The sequence below is a fragment of the Equus asinus genome, chromosome 3, assembly GCF_041296235.1.
Source record: "Equus asinus isolate D_3611 breed Donkey chromosome 3, EquAss-T2T_v2, whole genome shotgun sequence".
Lineage (NCBI taxonomy): Eukaryota > Metazoa > Chordata > Mammalia > Perissodactyla > Equidae > Equus > Equus asinus.
Window position 1 is genome coordinate 54,802,753 of NC_091792.1, and position 21,190 is coordinate 54,823,942.

Genomic DNA, 21,190 nt, shown 5'->3' on the forward strand with positions numbered 1-21,190 from the left:
TGTTGGACCACTCTACTAGTAGTATTTAACTTAATATTTAATTATAAGACTAACATAACATGCACATCTGCTGTGTACCATTACTATAGTGACTAAACATCAACTTGTTGATAAAATCCTGTAGTGGCCAGCCTAGAGGAATTAGTGCCCTCCACAGATGGTGTTAAAGTAAGTGGGGGCTGCTAAGTCTGCCACTGTAAGAAAAGTATGAGAAGATTAAGATCTTTTATGAAATAAGCACTCAAAAAAGTGTCTCAGGTACATTAAAACCTGGTCCTAAATTCGTTTTTTAGTGGGCTTTCTTATTATATGGCCTTGAGTAAAGTTTGTACCAGAAAAAAAAATTTCCATGGAAAAACATCAAGCGAAATTTCCCTAATATGGACATGGAATAACTTACTTTAAAAAATAACTTAGGAGGAGTGACATCAGCATCATGGTGGAGTGAGCTCTTCCCTTAGACTCTCCCCCATAAGATACAATGAAAAGGACATTCATAAACCAACAGAGGGCATTCACATAATACAAAAGACATCTGAGAGACCCATGCAGCCATATGACTGAAGGTGGAGGTGCTGGACCCCCTGGAGGAAGAAGGTAAGGTGATCTTCTCTCCCTCCCCTAATAGCAGAAACCCAGGGTGCAGAATTGTGCGTGGCTCTGAGAAGAGAGAGGGGAGGGGCAGCTCTCTGCAGGAACACCTTCACTCTCCAAGTTCCCTCACAACCCATGGGAAAGCCCCACAAAGAGATGGTTAAGCTATTGCAGGGATGTATTCATCAAGCCAGTACACCAGGAGATCAGATAATGAGGGCAGACAGAGAACGCACCTGAGATCGCGCAGGCAAAAGAAACTGCCCCTCCCTTCACCTGGTGCTCCAGTTCAGCCAGTCTGCTAGAGTGCTCATGCATGTGTTAGAAAAGCAGCAGCTGTGAGTAAATGAGGCAGGGATCATGGCGGGCTCAGAATACACAGCTCTTAACCCCCTCCAGTGGTGGCAGGTGGAGCTGCGACCACATACTATCACTATGCAGAGGCATAAATCCATGCCATCGAAGAGTATGAAGAAATATATTAATACTCCAGGCCAGAAGGAAAATGACAAGCACCCAGAAATCAATCCTGAAGGCACAGAAATTTATAATCTAAATGACAGGGAATTCAAAATACCTATCATAAAAAAAACCCAATGAGTTACAAGGAAATACAGATAGACTGTTCAATGAAATCAGGAACAAAATTAATGAATAGAGGGAATTCTTCAAAGAAGATATTGAAACTATAAAGAAAAACCAATCAGAAATGTTGCAGATTAAAAACACAATGGATGAGATAAAGAAAAGTCTGGTTTCCCTGAACAGAGCTGATATTATGGAGAAAAGAATCATCAGTCTAGAGGACAGAAATATAGAAATGCTTCAGATGGAGGAGGAGACAGAACTAAGACTAAAAAGAAATGCAGAAATTCTCTGAGAAATATCTGACTCAATTAGGAAATAGAACATCAAGATTACAGGTAGTCCAGAGGGAAAAGAGAAGAATAATGGAGCAGAGAGCTTGTTCAAAGAAATAATAGCTGAGAACGTCCAAAACCTGGGAAGGAGCTGGAAATATAAGGGAAAGAAGCTAATATAACTCCCAATTATATCAATGTAAAAAGTCTTTCTCCAAGGGATATAGTAGTAAAGCTGGCAAAAGTCAATGACAAAGAAAAAATATTAAGGGCAGGAGGCAGAAGAAAATAAATTACAAAGGAACCCCTATGAGGCTTTCAGCAGATTTCTCAGCAGAAATCCTAGAGGCTAGGAGAGAGTGGAATGGCATATTCAAAATTCCAAAAGACAAAATCTTTCAGCCAAGAATAATCTATCCAGTGAAAATATTCTTCAGATATGATGGACAAATAAAAACTTCCCCAGATAAACAAAGGCTAAGGGAGTTCATAGCCACAAGACCCTCCCGTACAAGAAATGATCAAGAAGGCCCTCATACCTGAAAAAAAAGAAAGGGGTTATAAAGCCTTGAGCAAGGAGATAAATAGGTAGACAAAATCAGAAAATTGCAGCTCTCTATAAGAACAGGTTAGCAAACACTGAATTATAGCATTAAAGATAAACAGAAGGAAAAGATCAAAAATAAATATCTCATCATTTTAACCCAAACTCACAACACAAGATGGAGTAACTTGTGACAATAACTTAGAAGGGGAAGACAGAAAGGATGAATCAGCTTAGTTTATCAGACTATCAGAATAACAGGAAATAAGAGGCTATCAGAAAATAGACTATCTCATCTATACAATTTTTTATACAAACCTCACTGTAACCACTAAACAAATAAGCAGAACAGACACACAACTGATAAATACACAGAAAACTGAGAAAACCATCACAGAGAACTACCAAACTGAACAGGTAGCCTCAAATACATGGGACGAGAAACAAGAGAAATGCAGAAGAACCAGAAAATGAGTGAGAAAATGGCAGCATGAAGCCCTCATATATCGATAATCACTCTAAATGTAAATGGACTGAATTCTCCAATCAAAAGACACAGAGTAGCATGATGGATTGAAAAACAAGACCCAACAATATGCTGCCTCCAGGAAACACATCTCAGCTCTAAAGACAAACATGGGCTTAGAGTGAAGGGATGGAAGACGATACTCCAAGCTAATGGCAGACAAAAGAACACAGGTGTTGCCACACTTATATTAGACAAAGTAGACTTCAAGATAAAATAAGTAATGAGAAACAAAGAGGGGCATTATATAATGATAAAAGGGACACTCCACCTAGAAGACATAACACTTATAAATATATATGCACCCAACACAGGAGCACCAAAGTACATAAAGAAACTATTCACAAACTTAAAAGGAGATATTAACAACGACACAATAATAGTTGAGGACTTATCAATGGATAGATCATCCAGACAGAAAGTCAACAAGGAAATAGTGCATTTAAATGAAAAACTAGACCAGATGGGGTTAATAGATATATATATATAGAACACTCCATCCAAACACAGCAGAACACACATTCTTCTCAAGTGCACATGAAACATTCTCAAGGATAGACTATATGCTGGGAAAAAAGGCAAGCCTCAATAAATTTAAGATTGAAATCATATCAAGCATCTTTTATGACCATAATGCTAATAAATTAGAAATAAACTACAAGAAAAAAGCTGGGAAAGGGACAAATATGTGGAGACTAAACAACATGTGACTGAACAACCAATGGATCATTGAAGAAATTAAAGGAGAAATCAAAAAATATCTGGAGACAAATGAAAATGAAAATACATCAAACCAACTCATATGGGATGCAGCAAATGTGGTCCTAAGAGGGAAATTCATGGCAATACAGGCCCACCTTAACAAACAAAAAAATCTCAAATAAGCAATCTTAAACTACACCTAACAGAATTAGAAGAAGAGGAACAAACAAAGCCCAAAGTCAGCAGAAGGAGCGAAATAATAAAAATCAGAGTAGAAATAAATGAAATAGAAACAAACAAAAAAACGGTAGAAAGGATCAATGAAACAAAGAGCTGGTTCTTTGAGAACATAAACAAAATTGACAAATCCTTAGCTAGACTCACTAAGAAAAAAAGACAGGTCTCAAATAAATAAAATTAGAAATGAAAGAGGAGAAATTACAACAGATACCATAGAAATACATAGGATTATAAGAGAACAGTATGAAAAACTATATGCCAACAAACTGGACAATCTAGAAGAAATGGATAAATTCTTAGACCTCCCAAAACTGAATCAAGAAGAAATAGAGAGGGGTCAGCCTGGCGGTGCAGCAGTTAAGTTCGCACGTTCTGCTTCAGTGGCCCAGGGTTTGCTGGTTCAGATCCTGGGTGCGGACCTATGCACCACTTGTCAAGCCATGCTGTGGCAGGCATCCCACATACAAAGTAGAAGAAGATGGGCATGGATGTGAGCTCAGGGCCAGTCTTCCTCAGCAAAAAGAGGAAGATTGGCAGCAGAAGTTAGCTCAGGGCTAATCTTCCTCAAAAACAAAAAAGAAGAAATAGAGAATGTGAACAGACCAATCACAAGTAAAGAGATCAAAACAGTAATCAAAAAACTCCCCCAAAATAAAATTCCAGGACCAGATGGCTTCTCTGGAGAATTCTCTCAAACATTCAAAGAAGATTTAATACCTCTCCTTCTCAACTATTCCAAAAAGTTGAAGAAGATGGAACACTTCCTAACACATTCTATGAGGCCAACATCACCGTGATACCAAAGACAGATGAGGACAACACAAAAAAGGAAAATTATAGGTCAATATCGCTGATGAACATAGATGCAAAAATCCTCAACAAAATATTGGCAACCCGAATACAGCAATATATTAAAAAGATCATACACCATGATCAAGTGGGATTTATACCAGGGATGCAGGGATGGTTTGACATCTGCAAATCAATCAATGTGATAGACCACATTAACAAAATGAGGAATAAAAACCACATGATCACCTCAATAGATGCAGAGAAAGCATTTGGCAAGGTACACAATCCATTTATGATAAAAACTCTCAATAAAACGGGTATAGAAGGAAAGTGCCTCAACATAGTAAAGGCCATATATGACAAACCTACAGCCAACATCAGACTCAATGGGGGAAAACAGAAAGCCATCCCTCTGAGAACAGGAACGAGACAAGTGTGCCCACTCTAGCCACTCTTATTCAACATAGTACTGGAGGTTTTGGCCAGAGCAATTAGGCAAGAAAAAGAAATAAAAGGAATCCAAATAAGCCAATAAGAAGTGAAATTCTCGCTGTTTGCAGATGACATGATTTTATATATAGAAAACCCTAAAGAATCCATCAGAAAACTATTAGAAATATTTAACAACTACAGCAAAGTTGCAGGGTACAAAATCAACTTACAAAAATCAGTTGCATTTCTAAACAAAAAGAATAAAATTCCTTGGGGTAAATTTAACTAAGGAAGTGAAGGACCTATATAACGAAAATTACAAGGCCTTTCTGAGAGAATTGGATGACGACATAAGGAGATAGAAAGACATTCCTTGTACATGGATTGGAAGAATAAACATAGTTAAAATGTCCGTTCTACCTAAAGCAATCTACAGATTCAACGCCATCCCAATCAGAATCCCAATGACATTCTTTACAGAATTAGAACAAAGAATCCTAAAATTCATATGGGGCAACAAAAGACCCCGAATTTCTAAAGTAATCCTGAGAAAAAAGAACAAAACGGGAGGCATCACAATCCCTGACTTCAAAACATACTACAAAGCTACAGTAATCAAAACAGCATGGTACTGGTACAAAAACAGGTGCACAGATCAATGGAACAGAATTGAAAGCCCAGAAATAAAACCACACATCTATGGACAGCTTATCTTTGACAAAGGAGCTGAGGGCATACAATGGAGAAAAGAAAGTCTTTTCAACAAATGGTGCTGGGAAAACTGGAAAGCCACATGTAAAAGAATGAAAATTGACCATTCTTTTTCACCATTCACCAAAATAAACTCAAAATGGATCAAAGACCTAAAGGTGAGACCTGAAACCATAAGGCTTCTGGAAGAAAACGTAGGCAGTACACTCTTTGACATCAGTATTAAAAGGATCTTTTCGGACACCATGCCTTCTCAGAGAAGGGAAACAATAGAAAGAATAAACAAATGGGACTTCATCAGATTAAAGAGCTTCTTCAAGGCAAATGAAAACAGGATTGAAACAAAAAAACAACCCACTAACTGGGAAAAAATATTTGCAAGTCATATATCTGACAAAGGCTTAATATCCATAATATACAAAGAACTCTCACAACTCAACAACAAAACATCAAACAACCCAATCAAAAAATGGGCTGGAGACATGAACAGACATTTCTCCAAAGAAGATATACTGATGGCCAATAGGCACATGAAAAGATGCTCATCATCGCTGATCATCAGGGAAATGCAAATCAAAACTACACTAAGATATCACCTTACACCTGTTAGAATGACAAAAATATCTAAAACTAATAGTAACAAATGTTGGAGAGGTTGCGGAGAAAAAGGAACCCTCATACACTGCTGGTGGGAATGCAAACTGGTGCAGCCACTATGGAAAACAGTATGGAGATTCCTCAAGAAATTAAAAACAGAACTACCATACGATCCAGCCATCCCACTACTGGGTATTTATCCAAAGACCTTGAAGTCAGCAATCCCAAAAGTCCTATGCACCCCAATGTTTATTGCAGCACTGTTTACAATAGCCAAGACGTGGAAGCAACCTAAGTGTCCAGCAACAGACGAATGGATAAAGAAGATGTGGTACATATATACAATGGAATACTACTCAGCTGCAAAACAGAACAAAATCATTCCATTTGCAACAACATGGATGGAGCTTGAAAGAATTATGTTAAGTGAAATAAGGCAGCGAGAGAAGGATAATCTGTGTATGACTCCACTCATATGAGGAATTTAAAATTATGGACTAAGAACAGTTTAGTGGATACCAGGGGAAAGGTGGGGTGGGGGGTGGGCACAAAGGGTGAAGTGGTGCACCTACAACATGACTGACAAACATTAATGTACAACTGAAATTTCACAAGATTGTAACCTATCAATAACTCAATAAAAAAAAAATTAAAAAAAATCAGTTGCATTTCTATACTCTAATAATGAACTAACAGAAAGAGAATTCAAGAATACAATCTCATTTACAATCACAACAAAAAGAATAAAATATCTAGGAATAAATTTAACCAAGGAGGTGAAAGATCTATACAATGAAAACTGTAAGACATTATTGAACGAAATTGATGACAACATAAAGAAATGGAAAGATACTCCAAATACATGGATTGGGAGAACAAATATAGTTAAAATGTCCATACTACCTAAAGCAACCAGATTCAATACAATCCCAATCAGAATCCCAGTGACATTCTTCATGGAAATAGAACAAAGGATCCTAAAACTCATACAGGGCAATAAAAGACCCCGAATAGCTAATGCAATCCTGAGAAAAAACAAAGCTGGAGGCATCACAATCCCTGACTTAAAATATACTACAAAGCTACAGTAAACAAAACAGCATGGTACTGGTACAAAAAACAGACACACAGATCAATGGAACAGAACTGAAAGCCCACAAATAAAACCACACATCTACAGATGGTTAATCTTTGACAAAGGAGCTAAGAACCTACAATGGAGAAAGGAAAGTCTCTTCAATAAATGGTGTTGGGAAAACTGGACAGCCACATGCAAAATAATGAAAGTAGACGATTACCTTTCACCATACACAAAAATAAACTCAAAATGGATCAAAAGACTCGAAGGTAAGACCTGAAACCATAAAAATCCTAAAAGAAAATATAGGCAGTACACTCTTTGACATTGGTCTTAGCAATATCTTTTTGAATACCATGTCTATTCGGACAAGGGAAACAAAAGAAAAAATAAACAAGTGGTACTTCATCAGACTAAAGAGCTTCTGCAACGCAAAGAAAACCAGGAACAAATGAAAAGACAACCCACCAACTGGGACAAAATATTTGCAAATCATATATCTGATCAGGGTTAATCCTCAAAATATATAAAGAACTCACACAACTCAACAACGAAAAAACCAAATAACCTGATCAAAAAATGGGCAGAGAATATGAACAAATATTTTTCCAAAGGATATATACAGATGGCCAATAGGCACATGAAAAGATGTTCCACATCACTAATCATCAGGGAAACGCAAATCAAAATTACACTAAGATATCACCTTACACTTGTTAGAATGGCTATAATCACCAAGACAAAAAATAACACATGTTGGAGAGGATGTGCAGAAAAGGGAACCCTCATACACTGCTGGTTGGAATGCAAACTGGTGCAGCCACTATGGAAAACAGTACGGCGATTTCTCGAAAACTTAAAAATAGAAATATTATACGACCTAGCTATCCCACCACTGGGTATTTATCCAAAGAACTTGAAATAAAAAATTCAGAGAGACTTATGAACCCCTGTGTTCACTGCGGCATGATTCACTATAGCCATGATGTGGAAGCAACTCAAGTGACTGATGACTGGATAAAGAAGATGTGCTGTACATACACAATGGAACACTACTCAGCCATAAAAAAGACAAAACTGTCCCATTCGCAACAAGATGGATAGACCTTGAGGGTAGGATGTTAAGCAAGATAAGCCAGACAGAGAAAGACAAACACCATATGATTTCACTCACATGTGGAAGATAAACACACAAAGAGAACAGTTTAGTGGTTACCAGAGCCAAGCAGAAGAAAACAAGGATAAAAAGGCAACTTTTCCTCAAAATTTTGAGGGCACCAGCAAAAATCTAGAGAACTCTGTGAAAAATGAAAAAAAAATGGCAACTTTTAAAAGATAAAGTTTGGTTAGAAACTTAAGAATCAAAGGGCAAGGCTTAAGAAAAACAAAAACAGAAAATGAAATGTACCAGATGCAGTAGCCCAGCTCAAATATCATAGGGGAAAAATTTGTGAGACTAATATAATGCTTTCAGTCAGATCAAAACACAAGTTCTTTCTATTGAAAGGCAGCTAAGAGCGGAAACTTAAGTTCAAACTAGAAATTAAATCATACAAATTCTAATATTATGTAACGTATTTTCCTGGTGACTTGGATACACTGTACCTTCTCAAACACTTTATTCTAGGGTTTGTCATTGTTAGTACCAGTTGAGTTGATTCAGACTCACAGTGACCCTGGGTACAGCAGAATGGAACCTTGCCTCGTCTTTTTGCACAATCCTCTCACCTTCTGGCGCTGTATCAGACAATGCTTCATAGAGTTTTCATGCCCAATTTTTTTGGAAGTGGATGGCCAGGTCCTTCTTCCTAGTCTGTCTTAGTCAGGAAGCTTCACTGAAACCTGTCCACTATGAATGACCCTGTTGGTGTTTGAAATATTGGTGGCAAAGCTGTCAGCCTCATAGCAACATGCAGCTGCCACAGGATGATAAATGACAGATGCATGGTGTGGTCCCCTGCCTGGATGTGAACCTGGGCCAGGGCAGTGAGAGCGTTGAATTTTAACTGCTAGACCACCAGGGCTGGCTAGTGGTATTCCAGGGTAGCATGGTTTTATTTCCCTAAAAAGTTCGTAATATTTGTCTGAGGGCCTGAGAGACTGCTAGGTGGTGAAGGAGGATTATTGTCTACGGGGCCATCGCTTCCCATCTCTCTCAGGAGTGTTGGTTAAATTTCCCTCCTGGATTCTAGACTCCCCATGAATCATGAAGAAAGGGATTTTGTAAATGCAATTAAGTTACATGCCGAATTCACATGTGAGCACATGTACACACACATAAAACCAAACAACTACGTATTCTACTTACTAGCTCCCCACTGCCATGATTTTGAAATCAGACATGGCAGGAGATAGATGTGGATGGAGCTTTCTGGTTATCTTCCCGAGGAATTGTATAGTAGTAAGTACGTCATAATTTCCCACTGCAATCCTTCTATCATGTGGTGTTACACTATTAAATAGTCATTATCCTGCTAACGTTCATTCATTTAACCAATATTAAACACTTACCATGTGGCAAGCCATTGTGCCGGATGATCAGTGGTGAATAAGACAGAGAACACAAATAGAAACTATTTTCTTATAATCCTTAAGTGAGATTAAGTCATATTATTTAGAGGCAGATATACAAATCAAAATTTGCATGACTGTACTTAAATATGTTGTAAAGTTAAAGCAGTAGCGAAAAAGCTACAGATCATTTTTAAGAACTCTCTCTGTAGGTCACCGTCTCTAGAACATACATAAATTGAGAAATCTGCTAGTGTTAGCATCTGTTAATGACATCATGCTCACATGTCTTCAGAATCAGAAGGTCCGTCTTTAACGTGCTCATCTTCAATTTCATCTATTTCAAGATTGTCTTGACGTACATCTCCTACAGTAGGAACATCCATCAGCGTTCCGAACAATTTTGAGAGATCTGGAAGGGAACAGGTCCTCAACATCTAAAAAAAAGTCAACAGATTTATTATTAGGAATAAGACAATCAGAAAATAAAAATGAGAGAAAAAAATTAGAGCTAACAGTAATTTTATATATATATATATATATCATATCATATATTTAGAGCTAGAAGCTTCAGAGGTGACTTGTCCAATTCACTTGAATTTCAGCTCAGTATTTTTTCAGTGAGGAAATTAAAATTGCAAGTTATACTTGGGTTTTAACATACAGATTTCAAGATAAAGTCACCTTTAAAAGGTAGGGAGAGGTGCCGGCCCCGTGGCTGAGTGGTTAAGTTCGTGTGCTCTGCTTCCGTGGCCCAGGGTTTCGCTGGTTTGGATCCTGGGCGTGGACATGGCAGTGCTCATCAAGCCATGCTGAGGTGGTGTCCCACATGCCACAACTAGAAGGACCCACAACTAAAAATACATAACTAGGTACCAGGGGGCTTTGGGGAGAAAACGGAAAAATAAAATCTTAAAAAAAAAAAAGGTAGGGAGAGGTGCCTGCTTGGGTATGCACATGGAATGGAATTGGAAATATGTCAGGAATCAGGCAGTGCTAGAAACTGACAATTCTCTCCTTCTCACTCATGGCCCATATGGTCCCTCTTTCAGGGTATCTCTGCTAAGTCTTTCTCTCATTTCCCTATGGCCAACCCTCTCCATATATTTTTGCCCAAATCCTGAAGTCAGTTAGTCTGAAGCTTGGCTAGGCACCAGCACACGTAATTGGTGGCCCTTTGTATCACTTTGTCCTAGGAGTTGCTGGCTAGCCAACACTGGTTAAATCAGGGGCCTCAAATTAGTGCAAAGAAAGGCCTAACATCGCCTCCCTGAGTAATGGACTGTGAGTGAAGCCTTTCCCATTAGAATGGAAGGCTAGAGAGACAGGCACTTTGATGTTCATACTGAGAATCATTTATAGCAGCAGAGTGAGAAGGAATTCAGCAAAATGAGTTGGGAAAAAGCAGTGCACAGTTGAGGTGTTTAAAATCTGAATATGTGTTGGATAAGACCAGAGATAATAGGAATAGCATCAGCGTCTCAACCTTTCAACAATCAGAATGTGATGAATAGACAGGGCTATGAAACAAACATCTATAAACATAAGACTCGGGGTTGGGTTAACCCTAAAGGAATCTGCGAGATTTGAAACATGACTCCTAAGGCCCTGATAAGAACCCTATACCAGATGGGAGACTGTGAAGAAAACACAATGTTTAGCATATTAATGAAAATTTATATACTTGGCCAATTTTATTGGTACAATCTGTTTTTGAGAATTAAAAAGAATATATTTCCATTATTTGAACATAATTTACATATTATAGCACTCAAGAGGAAAAAATGGTTATGAACTACAAGATGGTGAAACTACACTACTTCTTAATGCACTTAGTAATGGTACTGAAAGTATTTCTTTTGCTGAATCTCCCACTGTCAGCAGAATTTATGCCTCACCTGTTTATTATTTTAATGGTCTGAACCATGTATATTATAAATGCACAGTATGCAAAATATGCACCCAGTAACAGATTCTCCAGACACATGATAATCAATAAAAATAAGTAACATATATGCATTATATATCTAAATACAAGGAGATTACACAAAAGGGTGCAATATTTTTTAGGCCAAGATGAATTTTAGCCCTGGTAAAATAATCTCAATTCTAGTTTCTTTCTTTCACTAAATAAAATAGCTTTCATAATCTAACATAAAATAATATAGTTGGAAAGAAATTTCAAGTGGTGTGTAATTTGACAAGCTTCCTCTTGGAATGGGTTTACACACCCATCAATCCAACAGCTTTCTGTCCTATATTAAAAACTCTTTTTGTTCATGGTCTTCTTGACAGACTGTTAAAGTTTTAAATAGGATATTCATCTTCAGTCAGAAAAATTTTACATAAGAACCCTTTCAGTTCTATAATTCTGATTCTACTAAATTTTTTCATGTCATTTAAATAATATTCTATAGTTTTAACACTCATAGAAAGAAATCCTCCTGAAAATAGCTGTCCATCCATAACACGTTGCTTGAGATTTTACTTCATTTATGGGTCAGACTAACTTTTTTCTAGATTCTTTGTAGCATGATTTTATGCAGCTAGCATTTGATACCATTATGAATCAAATAGGAGAGCAACATTTTAGGAAAACTGAAAACATTCTTTTAAAAATATATACTTCCTTTGGATTTTCTCTTGTTGGTTAAGTTCTGTTTTTTCCTCAAAAATGAAGAGAATCAAGTAAGATAGTGAATGAATTAAGTACTAGCTGCACTGACAGAACTTCATATGAAATTCTACTTGAAAGAATTTTGTCAACTTACTTTTTCATCTGTGGTATTTTTCATACAAAATTATAAATTAGTAATACTCAGTTACACTACAAAATGCTTTCTGATAAGTATATTTGTTTAGCCTCTGCTCACTGCAATTAAACTATAACATTGTGCCCTCAAAATAGCTTCTACAAATACCTGCTTACTTCAACCATAAAGTGGGTTAAAAATGGATTTAAAGCATTAATTAAAACACTATAAACACTTACCATAGGCAAAAACTATGAACATTATCTAAGAATTGATATTTGAGCAAATCAAAAGAAGGCACTTAAGGTACAGGTCCTCTTTGTAAATTGCACATTAATATTCCCCCCCGCCCCCTACATTTGCTCTAACAAGAAAAGAAATTCTCAAGTTTTCAGAGAGTCAGTTTTCCACTCCATTCACAGACCAGAAAAGTAGAAGTGGAACACATCAGGTCTCTCTCCATTCCTTATTCACTATCCCCTAAAGTAAGGAAGGTTTAAAAGGAAGGACAAGCAGCTTTTTCATTTGGCAACCAAGATTCTGTTCTTATGTAAGTCAGACACAAGGACACAAGTAATTTACCTTAACATTTTTTAAAAAGAACTTTTAACAAAAATCTTTGTAAGAAGCTAAATCATCCCATTTTAGTAAACAGATTATATAAATGCTTATAAATAATTTTTAGCTTTTCTTCATGATCCAGGGCCACCATTACGAACACTGATTATTTACTATTTTGGCCCAATGATGAACTTGCATGATCTCACAGATTTATGGGGTAGACAGGTATGGCTTTCTTTCCTCGCCTTAAATGGCTACAGATTGCTTTGATTTTCTAGTGTTTTTTCTTGCCCCTTCCCTCTACATGAAATCTGCTTTGCTGTGCTTACTTCCAGGGTAAGTACATCTATAGAACTACTAGGGCTGAACTAAGGTCATGGAAAAAAATCAAATAATGAAATGTATTATGCAAGGAATATTAACTTTATAGACAGCAATAAGTTATTAAAAATCCCTGTGCTAATGATAGCTATACACCTTTACCACAAAAGAAAGTACATGAATTATATAATAATCCTTCTCTGTCCCACCAAGGATATACCAAGTTTATGTCTTTGAAAGTCTGACTGCTTTTAGGTAAGGGACAGAATTTAACAATCTCTACATTTAAGAGAGGCATAAGAAAATTTTTCATAAAATAAAAACATACCCAACTGGAAAATTAAATTGAAAATCAAAATGACATATTTAAAAAACAGTCAAGGACAAAAGAATCCAGGCAATACATTCATATACAGACTTAAATATACAAAACAAACAACCCGATCCAAAAATGGGCAGAGGATATGAACAGACATTTTTCCAAAGAAGATATACAGATGGCCAACAGGCACATGAAAAGATGCTCAACATCACTAATTATCAGGGAAGTGCAAAATCAAAAGTACACTAAGAGATCACCTTACACCTGTCAGAATGGCCATAATTACTAAGACAAAAAATAACAAGTGTTGGAGACAATGTGGAGAAAAGGGAACTCTTGTACACTGCTGGTGGGAATGCAAACTGGTGCAGCTACTATAGAAAACAGTATGGAGATTTCTCAAAAAAATTAAAAATAGAAATACTATATGGCTCAGTTATCCTCCTACTGGGTATTTGTTCAAAGAACTCCAAATCAACAATTCAAAGAGACTTATGCACCCCTATGTTCATTGCAGCATTATTCACGATAGCTAAGACATGCAAACAACCCAATTGCCTGTCAACTGATGAATGGATAAAGAAGATATGGTATATACACACAATGGACTACTACTCAGCCATAAAAAAGACAAAGTCATCCCATTTGCAACAATATGGATGGACCTTGAGGGTATGATATTAAGCTAAATAAGCAAGACAGAGAAATCAATGCATGGTTTCACTCATATGTGGAAGATAAACAAACACATGGATAAAGAGAACAGATTAGTGATTACCAGAGGGGAAGGGGGTTGGGGCATGAGCAAAAGGAGTAAAGGGGCACATACGTATGGTGACACATAAAAATTAGACTACTGGTGGTGAGCAGGATGCAGTGTATACAGAAACTGATAGGTAATGATGTACACCTGAAATTATACAATGTTATAAACCATTATGACCTCAATAAAATAATTGAAAAGAAAAAAAAAATCTCATGAGAGAAATGCTGAGTGAGAACTACCTGGCTTATTCCTAGTCTCGCTTTCAAATTTGTGAGCAAAATAAATGATTGTTATTGTCTTAAAAAAAATGTGTGTATATATATATATATATATATATATATATATATATATATATATATATGAAAAATGTTCAACCTCACTGGTAAACACAGAAATACAAATTTCAAAAAATTAATACCATTACTCATTTATTAAATATACAATTTTTAAGTAAATGATAATGGCTGGTGCTATTTAGGATACAAACTCTCATACACTATTGATGGTACTATAGATTGTTTCTTGAAGGGAAATCAGGTAATATACAATATAGTTTTTTGCATTCCTCTTACAAAAAAATTTGTTTTATGGAAATAATTGTGGATACATACAAAGATACAAATGTAGGTGGTTACAAAACCAAAAATTGAAACCCCAAAGCCCAACAATAGAAATAAATTAGCTAAAAAAATTATGATAGACCAGCACAAATGGAATTTGTGATGATTATTAAAGATGATATAAAAGAAAATTTGACCATATGACAACATACTATTTTTGTAATAACATTATTTGTAATAATATTTGTAATCATTTTATAATAACTATTAAACAGAAAAGCAGGTTACAAATAGTATGCATAACATCCTATTTTAGTAAAAAGTTATATATATATAAAAATTATATATATGAAAAGTAATACTTAAGGTATACTTTGCTTATGGCACTTTGCAGATACTGCGTTTTTTACAAGACCCTCTACCAGCAAAATGTTTACAACTCCTGAAGGTTCAGATGACGGTGAGCATTTTTCAGCAATAAAGTATTTTTAAATTAAGGTATATACATTGTTTTTTTAGACACAATGCTATTGCATACTTAATAGACTACAGTATAGTGTAAACAGAACTTTTATATGCATTGGGAAACCAAAAAATTTGTGTGACTTGCTTTATTGCCATGCTCTGGAACTGAACCTGCAATTATCTCTGAGGTATGCCTGTATAACAAAATGATATGTGATTTACTTTGTATTTCTAAGTTTCCTATAAAGACGACATTCTAGTTTCTTTTTTTTTTTTAAAGATTGGCACCTGAGCTAACAACTGTTGCCAATCTTTTTTTTTTTTCCTTCTTCTTCTCCCCACACCCTCCCAGTACATAGTTGTATATTCTAGTTGTAGGTCCTTCTGGTTATGCTATGTGGGACACCACCACAGCATGGCCTGATGAGTGGTGCCATGTCTGTGCCCAGGATCCAAACTGGCAAAACCCTGGCCTGCTGAAGCAGAGCATGTGAACTTAACCACTTGGCCATGGGGCTGGCCCTGACATTCTAATTTCTTAATAAGAAAAAATTGTTTACATATTTTTAAAACAGCAGGTGAGAAAAGATAAGAGGTCTGAAGACTTTTACCAGAAAGTGCATATGAACATCTATTAAAAATTTTGCTAGGTACAAATTAGGTAATATAGCACTTCTATCCATTTAAGACATTTTGCTTAAGCTTAGTCTCATGCTAAAAATGGAAGTTGGGTTGGGTAGTGAGAAAGGGGGATAGTGTAAGAGGGTGTAAGAGGGATCTTTTGCTCAAATAAAAGGAGACCCTATAAAAAGAATCCTGAATAGGGAGCCAATGAAACAGTCTTTGTCCTAGTGGTACTCTTAATGGGAATTTCTTTGCAGCATCTCAGAACATGGAGGTTTCCTGTTTTTGTTTTGATGTGTGTTTGTGTGTATGTGTTGGTGTTTTTAAGGGATTAAAATTCAATATAATGGTTTATCAAATGGATAACATTTTCCATTTGAGGAGCATACTTGCCTTTGGGTTGTTTGCATCAAAGAGACCAGTTGAAAGTCCAATCAGCAAGGAATTCTTGTTTTTGCTTTTTGGTGGTGAATCAGAGCGAGATCGCAGTGGAAAGGATTCTTCTGGTGAACACAGAATTGATTGAATTTGAGACACGACATTCAAGTGCTCAGAATGAACCATTTTATGGAAAAATGGTTCCGGTTGCATAGATTTATCTACATCACATTTAGAGTGCTGGGAATCATCTATTCCAGGTTCTGTGGTATAAAGGAAAGATTATGTGGTAAGTCTGTATAGTTCTCAGAGTTCTAAGTGATACTGAAAAAGCATAGTATTTAACACTAATTCTAGCAAAAAACTCCATGTTTATCAGAAAAACAAAATCAAAATATATCCGTGATTGTATTACCTTATAAATAATCTTTAACAGAATATAATGTTTTATTTTCAGAAAGCAGATTTAATATGCTATCTATGTCCCTTATCTTGGAAGTTCTAAAATATAGATGCAAATGCAAGGAAGTGTGAAAAAATACTGTTTAGACAGTCATATTTAGTTCCAGTTTATCTTTGTTCCTATAGGCTAGAAAGAAAAAAATTATACTTCTTAAATTTTAATTAATACTATTAAAAACAAGAAGACAACTTATTTAATGTCCTTAGCATATTGGCTTAGTTTTGGCAAGGCCATTCAATAAAACAACTGACCTAAAAGTTTTACTGCCCACGTTGCCAAACAATCCAGGCTTATAAATGCAGAGTCCAGTGCTCTATGCCTATTATGTCTTTTAAATGATTGGTGTGACTGATAAGGAATGATTTGTATTAACATATTGTCCAAATAAAACAGGTTAGTGTTAAAAATCTTCCAGAAAATAATCAGACCAATATGATGCTTACCCATATGAACTTCACTAAGCTGATCCAAATTCCTCAGAATTCCATCTTCAGAAACTTCATTTTGCTGAATGTTGATCCTATCTTCCAACCTGCTGCAGAGATAAACCAGTGGCAAAAAAACCCCAACTCAGTTTACTAGAAATAAAAGCACTCTCAAATACAAAAAAATGAAACACAAATTCACCAGCATCCTGTGATCTCTCTTGCAAATATTTTTCTCATTTTTATGTATACTTTTTCTCATAAGCACAGTGTATTTTTCACCCCTTTCAAATCTTCACCAATCATAATCATTCACAGCAACCAGCCACACCATTTCTTATAACAGTGGTTCCCAAAGCATGGCTCCTAGACATCAGCAGCAAATGGAAACTTGTTAGAAATGCAAATTCTCAGGCCCCAACCTAGATGAATGAATGAGAAACTTTCAGAAATAAGGCTTGGCTTCTTCAGGTGGTTTCAGTTAGGGTTGAGATAAATCATATAATAGCTAGTGGTCAAGACAGAAAAATTAGCCATAAGTATTCTTGGGTAATGATTAATGTTGAAAGCACGAATGATCCATTTATTAGTAGGACTGATAGTAGAATTATTGCTAATGTTACTTCACATGAAATTGTTTATGCTACTGCTTGTAGGGCTCTAATTAATGCATATTTTGAATTTGAAACTCAGCCTGATCAGAGAATGGAATAAACATCTAGGCTTGATATGGCTAATATTAACAGTACTCTTGGGTTTACATTAATTAGTAGTACGGTATGGGTAGTGCAATTCATATTGTTTGTGCTAGGGTGAAGGCCAGGATTGGTGCAATAATAAATATGGATGTTGATGACGTTAGTGGCTGTTGAATAGAGAGAATTAATAGGAGAATGCTATTATGAACATCTTGTTAGGAAGAGAAATTGAACCTCTGGTAAAAAATGGTTTAAGTTTTAGGCAATTACCGGGCTCTGTCATCGTACTAAACCCTGTTCTTGAGCAGAGCTGGGCATAAATTATTTAGATTGAGATTACATCATCTATAGTTTGAAGGTGCTTTTGTAAAGTGGGCCTTATTTCTCTTGCCCTTTCATACTGGGAGAAATGTAGAACAGATAGAAAATGACCTGGATTACTCCAGTCTGAACTCAGATCACACAGGACTTTAATCAGTGAACAAACAAACCATTAATAGCAGTTACACAACTGAGACGCCCTGATCCAACATCGAGGTTGTAAATCCTATTGTCGATACGAACTCTAGAATAGAACTGCGCTGTTATCCCTAAGGTAACTTGTTCCATTGATCAATATCTTGGATCAATAGGTGATAAAATATTGTGACTAGTTGGTCTAGATTTTAATCACTTGGAGGTTATTTTATTCTCCAAGGTCACCCCAACCAAAACTGTTCGTCCATTTAAAGTTTCGTTATCCCTTAAATTTGGTTAATTTTTGTTCTTTATGGACTAGTTAATTAAAGCTCCATAGGGTCTTCGCGTCTTACCATGTCATTCTTACCTCTTTATGGGAAGATGAATTTCACTGATTAAAAAGTAAGGGACAGTAAAACCCTCATGTGGTTATCCATACAAGCCCTTATTTCGAGAACAAGTGATTATGCTTCCTTTGCACAGTCAGGATACCACAGCCAATAAACAGATGTCACTGAACAACACTAGAAATGCCAGAGGTGATGTTTTTGGTAAATAGATGGGGTATGTGTTTGCTGAGTTCCTTTTACTTTTTTAAACCTTTCCTTAAAAGCATACCTCTGTTGGGTTAACAATTAGTTCAAAAAATGATTTATTACTGGGTTAGAGTTATCTTGCTGTTAAGTATCAGTGCTTATTCGTTCTGATAAAAGCTCATGCAATGAGAGAGAATTCTTGTTACTCATATTAACGATACTGTTTCTATTAATTAATAGACTAATCCAGTATTAGATTAGAGTTGGTTTTCATTGTTGGAATTAAGTGCGTTGTTGAGCTTGAACGCTTTCTTAACTGATGACTGCTTTCAGGCCTACTATGGTGTTTTATACTTACTGTCTAAGAACGTATCCCGCTTCTCAAAGGCTGTACCCTTTTAGACGAGCATTTAAATTTATATTAGAATTGCTATTTCTTCAGTTAAATTTAAATTTGAATTAAAATTCTATTCTAGATAATCAGCTATCACCAGGCTCATTAGGCTTTTCACCTCTACCTATAAATCTTTTCTTTTGCTACATAGATGAGTTTGTTCTTTAAAACTGTTCATAGGTAGCTCATCTGGTTTCAGGGTATTTAGCTTAAGTTCTCTGTTAAACTGTTCTAGTTAAATCATTATGTAAAAGGTAAAAGGAGTAAACTTTGCTGTTTAATACTTCTTTCATCATTTACTCACAGCGCCAATTAAAATTTCTATCGCCTATACTTTAATTTTGAGCAAATGTTTTATTTATTTATAAAAGTCGAATTTGGTAAGTTTGGGCTAGCTTTAGTTCAAAGCGGCCATTTAATACGACATCTCCTGGGTGTAAACTAGGTGCTTTGTTTAAGCTACACTTTGATATATCCAAGCCCACTTTCCAGTGTGCTCACCTTATTACAACTCCTCTTATATATTTCATACTTATTAATACATTATGCTGTAGGTTTATGACATTTGAGGAGGGTGATGGCAGGTGTGTGCGTGTTTCACGGCCTAATTAAGCTCTCTGTTCTTAATTTACTACTAAATCCTCTTTTAGCTTTTAACTTCATAAAGACTTTCGTGTAATGTTCTTAAAAGAGAAAATGTAGCCCATTTCTCTCCATCCAATAAGCTACATCTTGACCTAATGCTTTTAGGCCTAATATTTACGCTTACCAAATGTTTACTACAATCCTTTTCAGGGTTTGCTGAAGATGGTGGTATATAGGCAGTATTAGCAAGGGTCAGTAAGGTTTATCAGGGTTTACCAATTATAGAACAGGCTCCTATAGGAAGATCTAAAGCAATGCCAAATCCTTTGAGTTTTAGGTTGTTGCTTAGTAGTATCTGGTGAGTAATTTTGTTAAAATAATTATTTGGGTTTAGGGCTAAGCATAGTGGGATACCTAATCCCAGTCTGGGTCTTAGCTATCATGTAATGTAGTCGAAAATATTAAAGTCATTTTCATAGTTTATTATTATTTTAGTTATAGCTTAATTAAGTTTTAATTTTATTATAACTATATCTTTAACATGCTTTATGCTGGAGTTTTATTAATTTGGGTTAAACATATGACTGTGGTGGCTGGCATGAAATTTACCAGCCCTAATTAATGAAACTTAGTCAAAGTTTCATTTTTGTCTTAATTTTTATCACTGCTATCTCCCATGGGGGTGTGGTTAAGCAAGGCACTGTGAGCTACTTTTTAGCGTGCTTGATGCCTGCTCCTTTTAATCACTGGTGATTAGAGGGCAATAACTTATCTCTGGGGGTTTGGTTTACAGGAAGTTTTTATTTTCTTAATACTTTTTAATCCATCTAAAATTTAAATAACTTTTAAATTTTTCAGTTTTAAATTTTGAACAATTTTCCATGTTTGTTTTTTAAAGTTTTTTTTTAATCATATATGTAGTACATTTCTTCATTCAAAATGCAACGTTCCTTGGTTCCTCAAAAAGTTAAACAGAATTACCACATGCCACAGCAATTCTGCTCCTAGATATACACCAAAAAAACTGAATTCAGGTCTTCAAATGGAAACTTGTACACAAAATGTTCACAGAAGTACTATTCACAATAGCCAAGAGGTAGAAACAACACTGGAAATGAACCATTACCATCTGCTGAATGTCCATCAACTGATGAACAGACAAAAATATATGGTATATTCATATAATGGATTACTCAGCCATAAAAAGAAATGAAGAACTAATACATTCCACGACACAGATGAACTTTGAAGACATTAAGCTAGGTCAAAAAAGCCAGATACAAAAAGGCACAC

At 35.8% G+C, this 21,190-nt stretch overlaps 1 protein-coding gene across 12 annotated transcripts in view; it reads right to left on the reverse strand.

Annotated features, from left to right (window-relative positions):
* Positions 1-21,190, reverse strand: part of NEK1 (NIMA related kinase 1) — a 220,342-nt gene that overhangs the window by 11,997 nt on the left and 187,155 nt on the right. For 8 of the 12 annotated variants that reach the window (XM_070505065.1, XM_070505062.1, XM_014868389.3 and 5 more), the window contains 3 exons: positions 17,244-17,335; positions 16,353-16,600; positions 9,873-10,024 (listed from right to left, as the gene is read on the reverse strand). In XM_070505065.1, coding sequence (XP_070361166.1) covers positions 9,873-10,024; positions 16,353-16,600; positions 17,244-17,335 — 492 coding nt within the window. The remainder of the gene's footprint in view (positions 1-9,872; positions 10,025-16,352; positions 16,601-17,243; positions 17,336-21,190) is intronic. The other 4 variants (XM_070505061.1, XM_070505059.1, XM_070505064.1 and 1 more) reach the window with 3 other exon arrangements.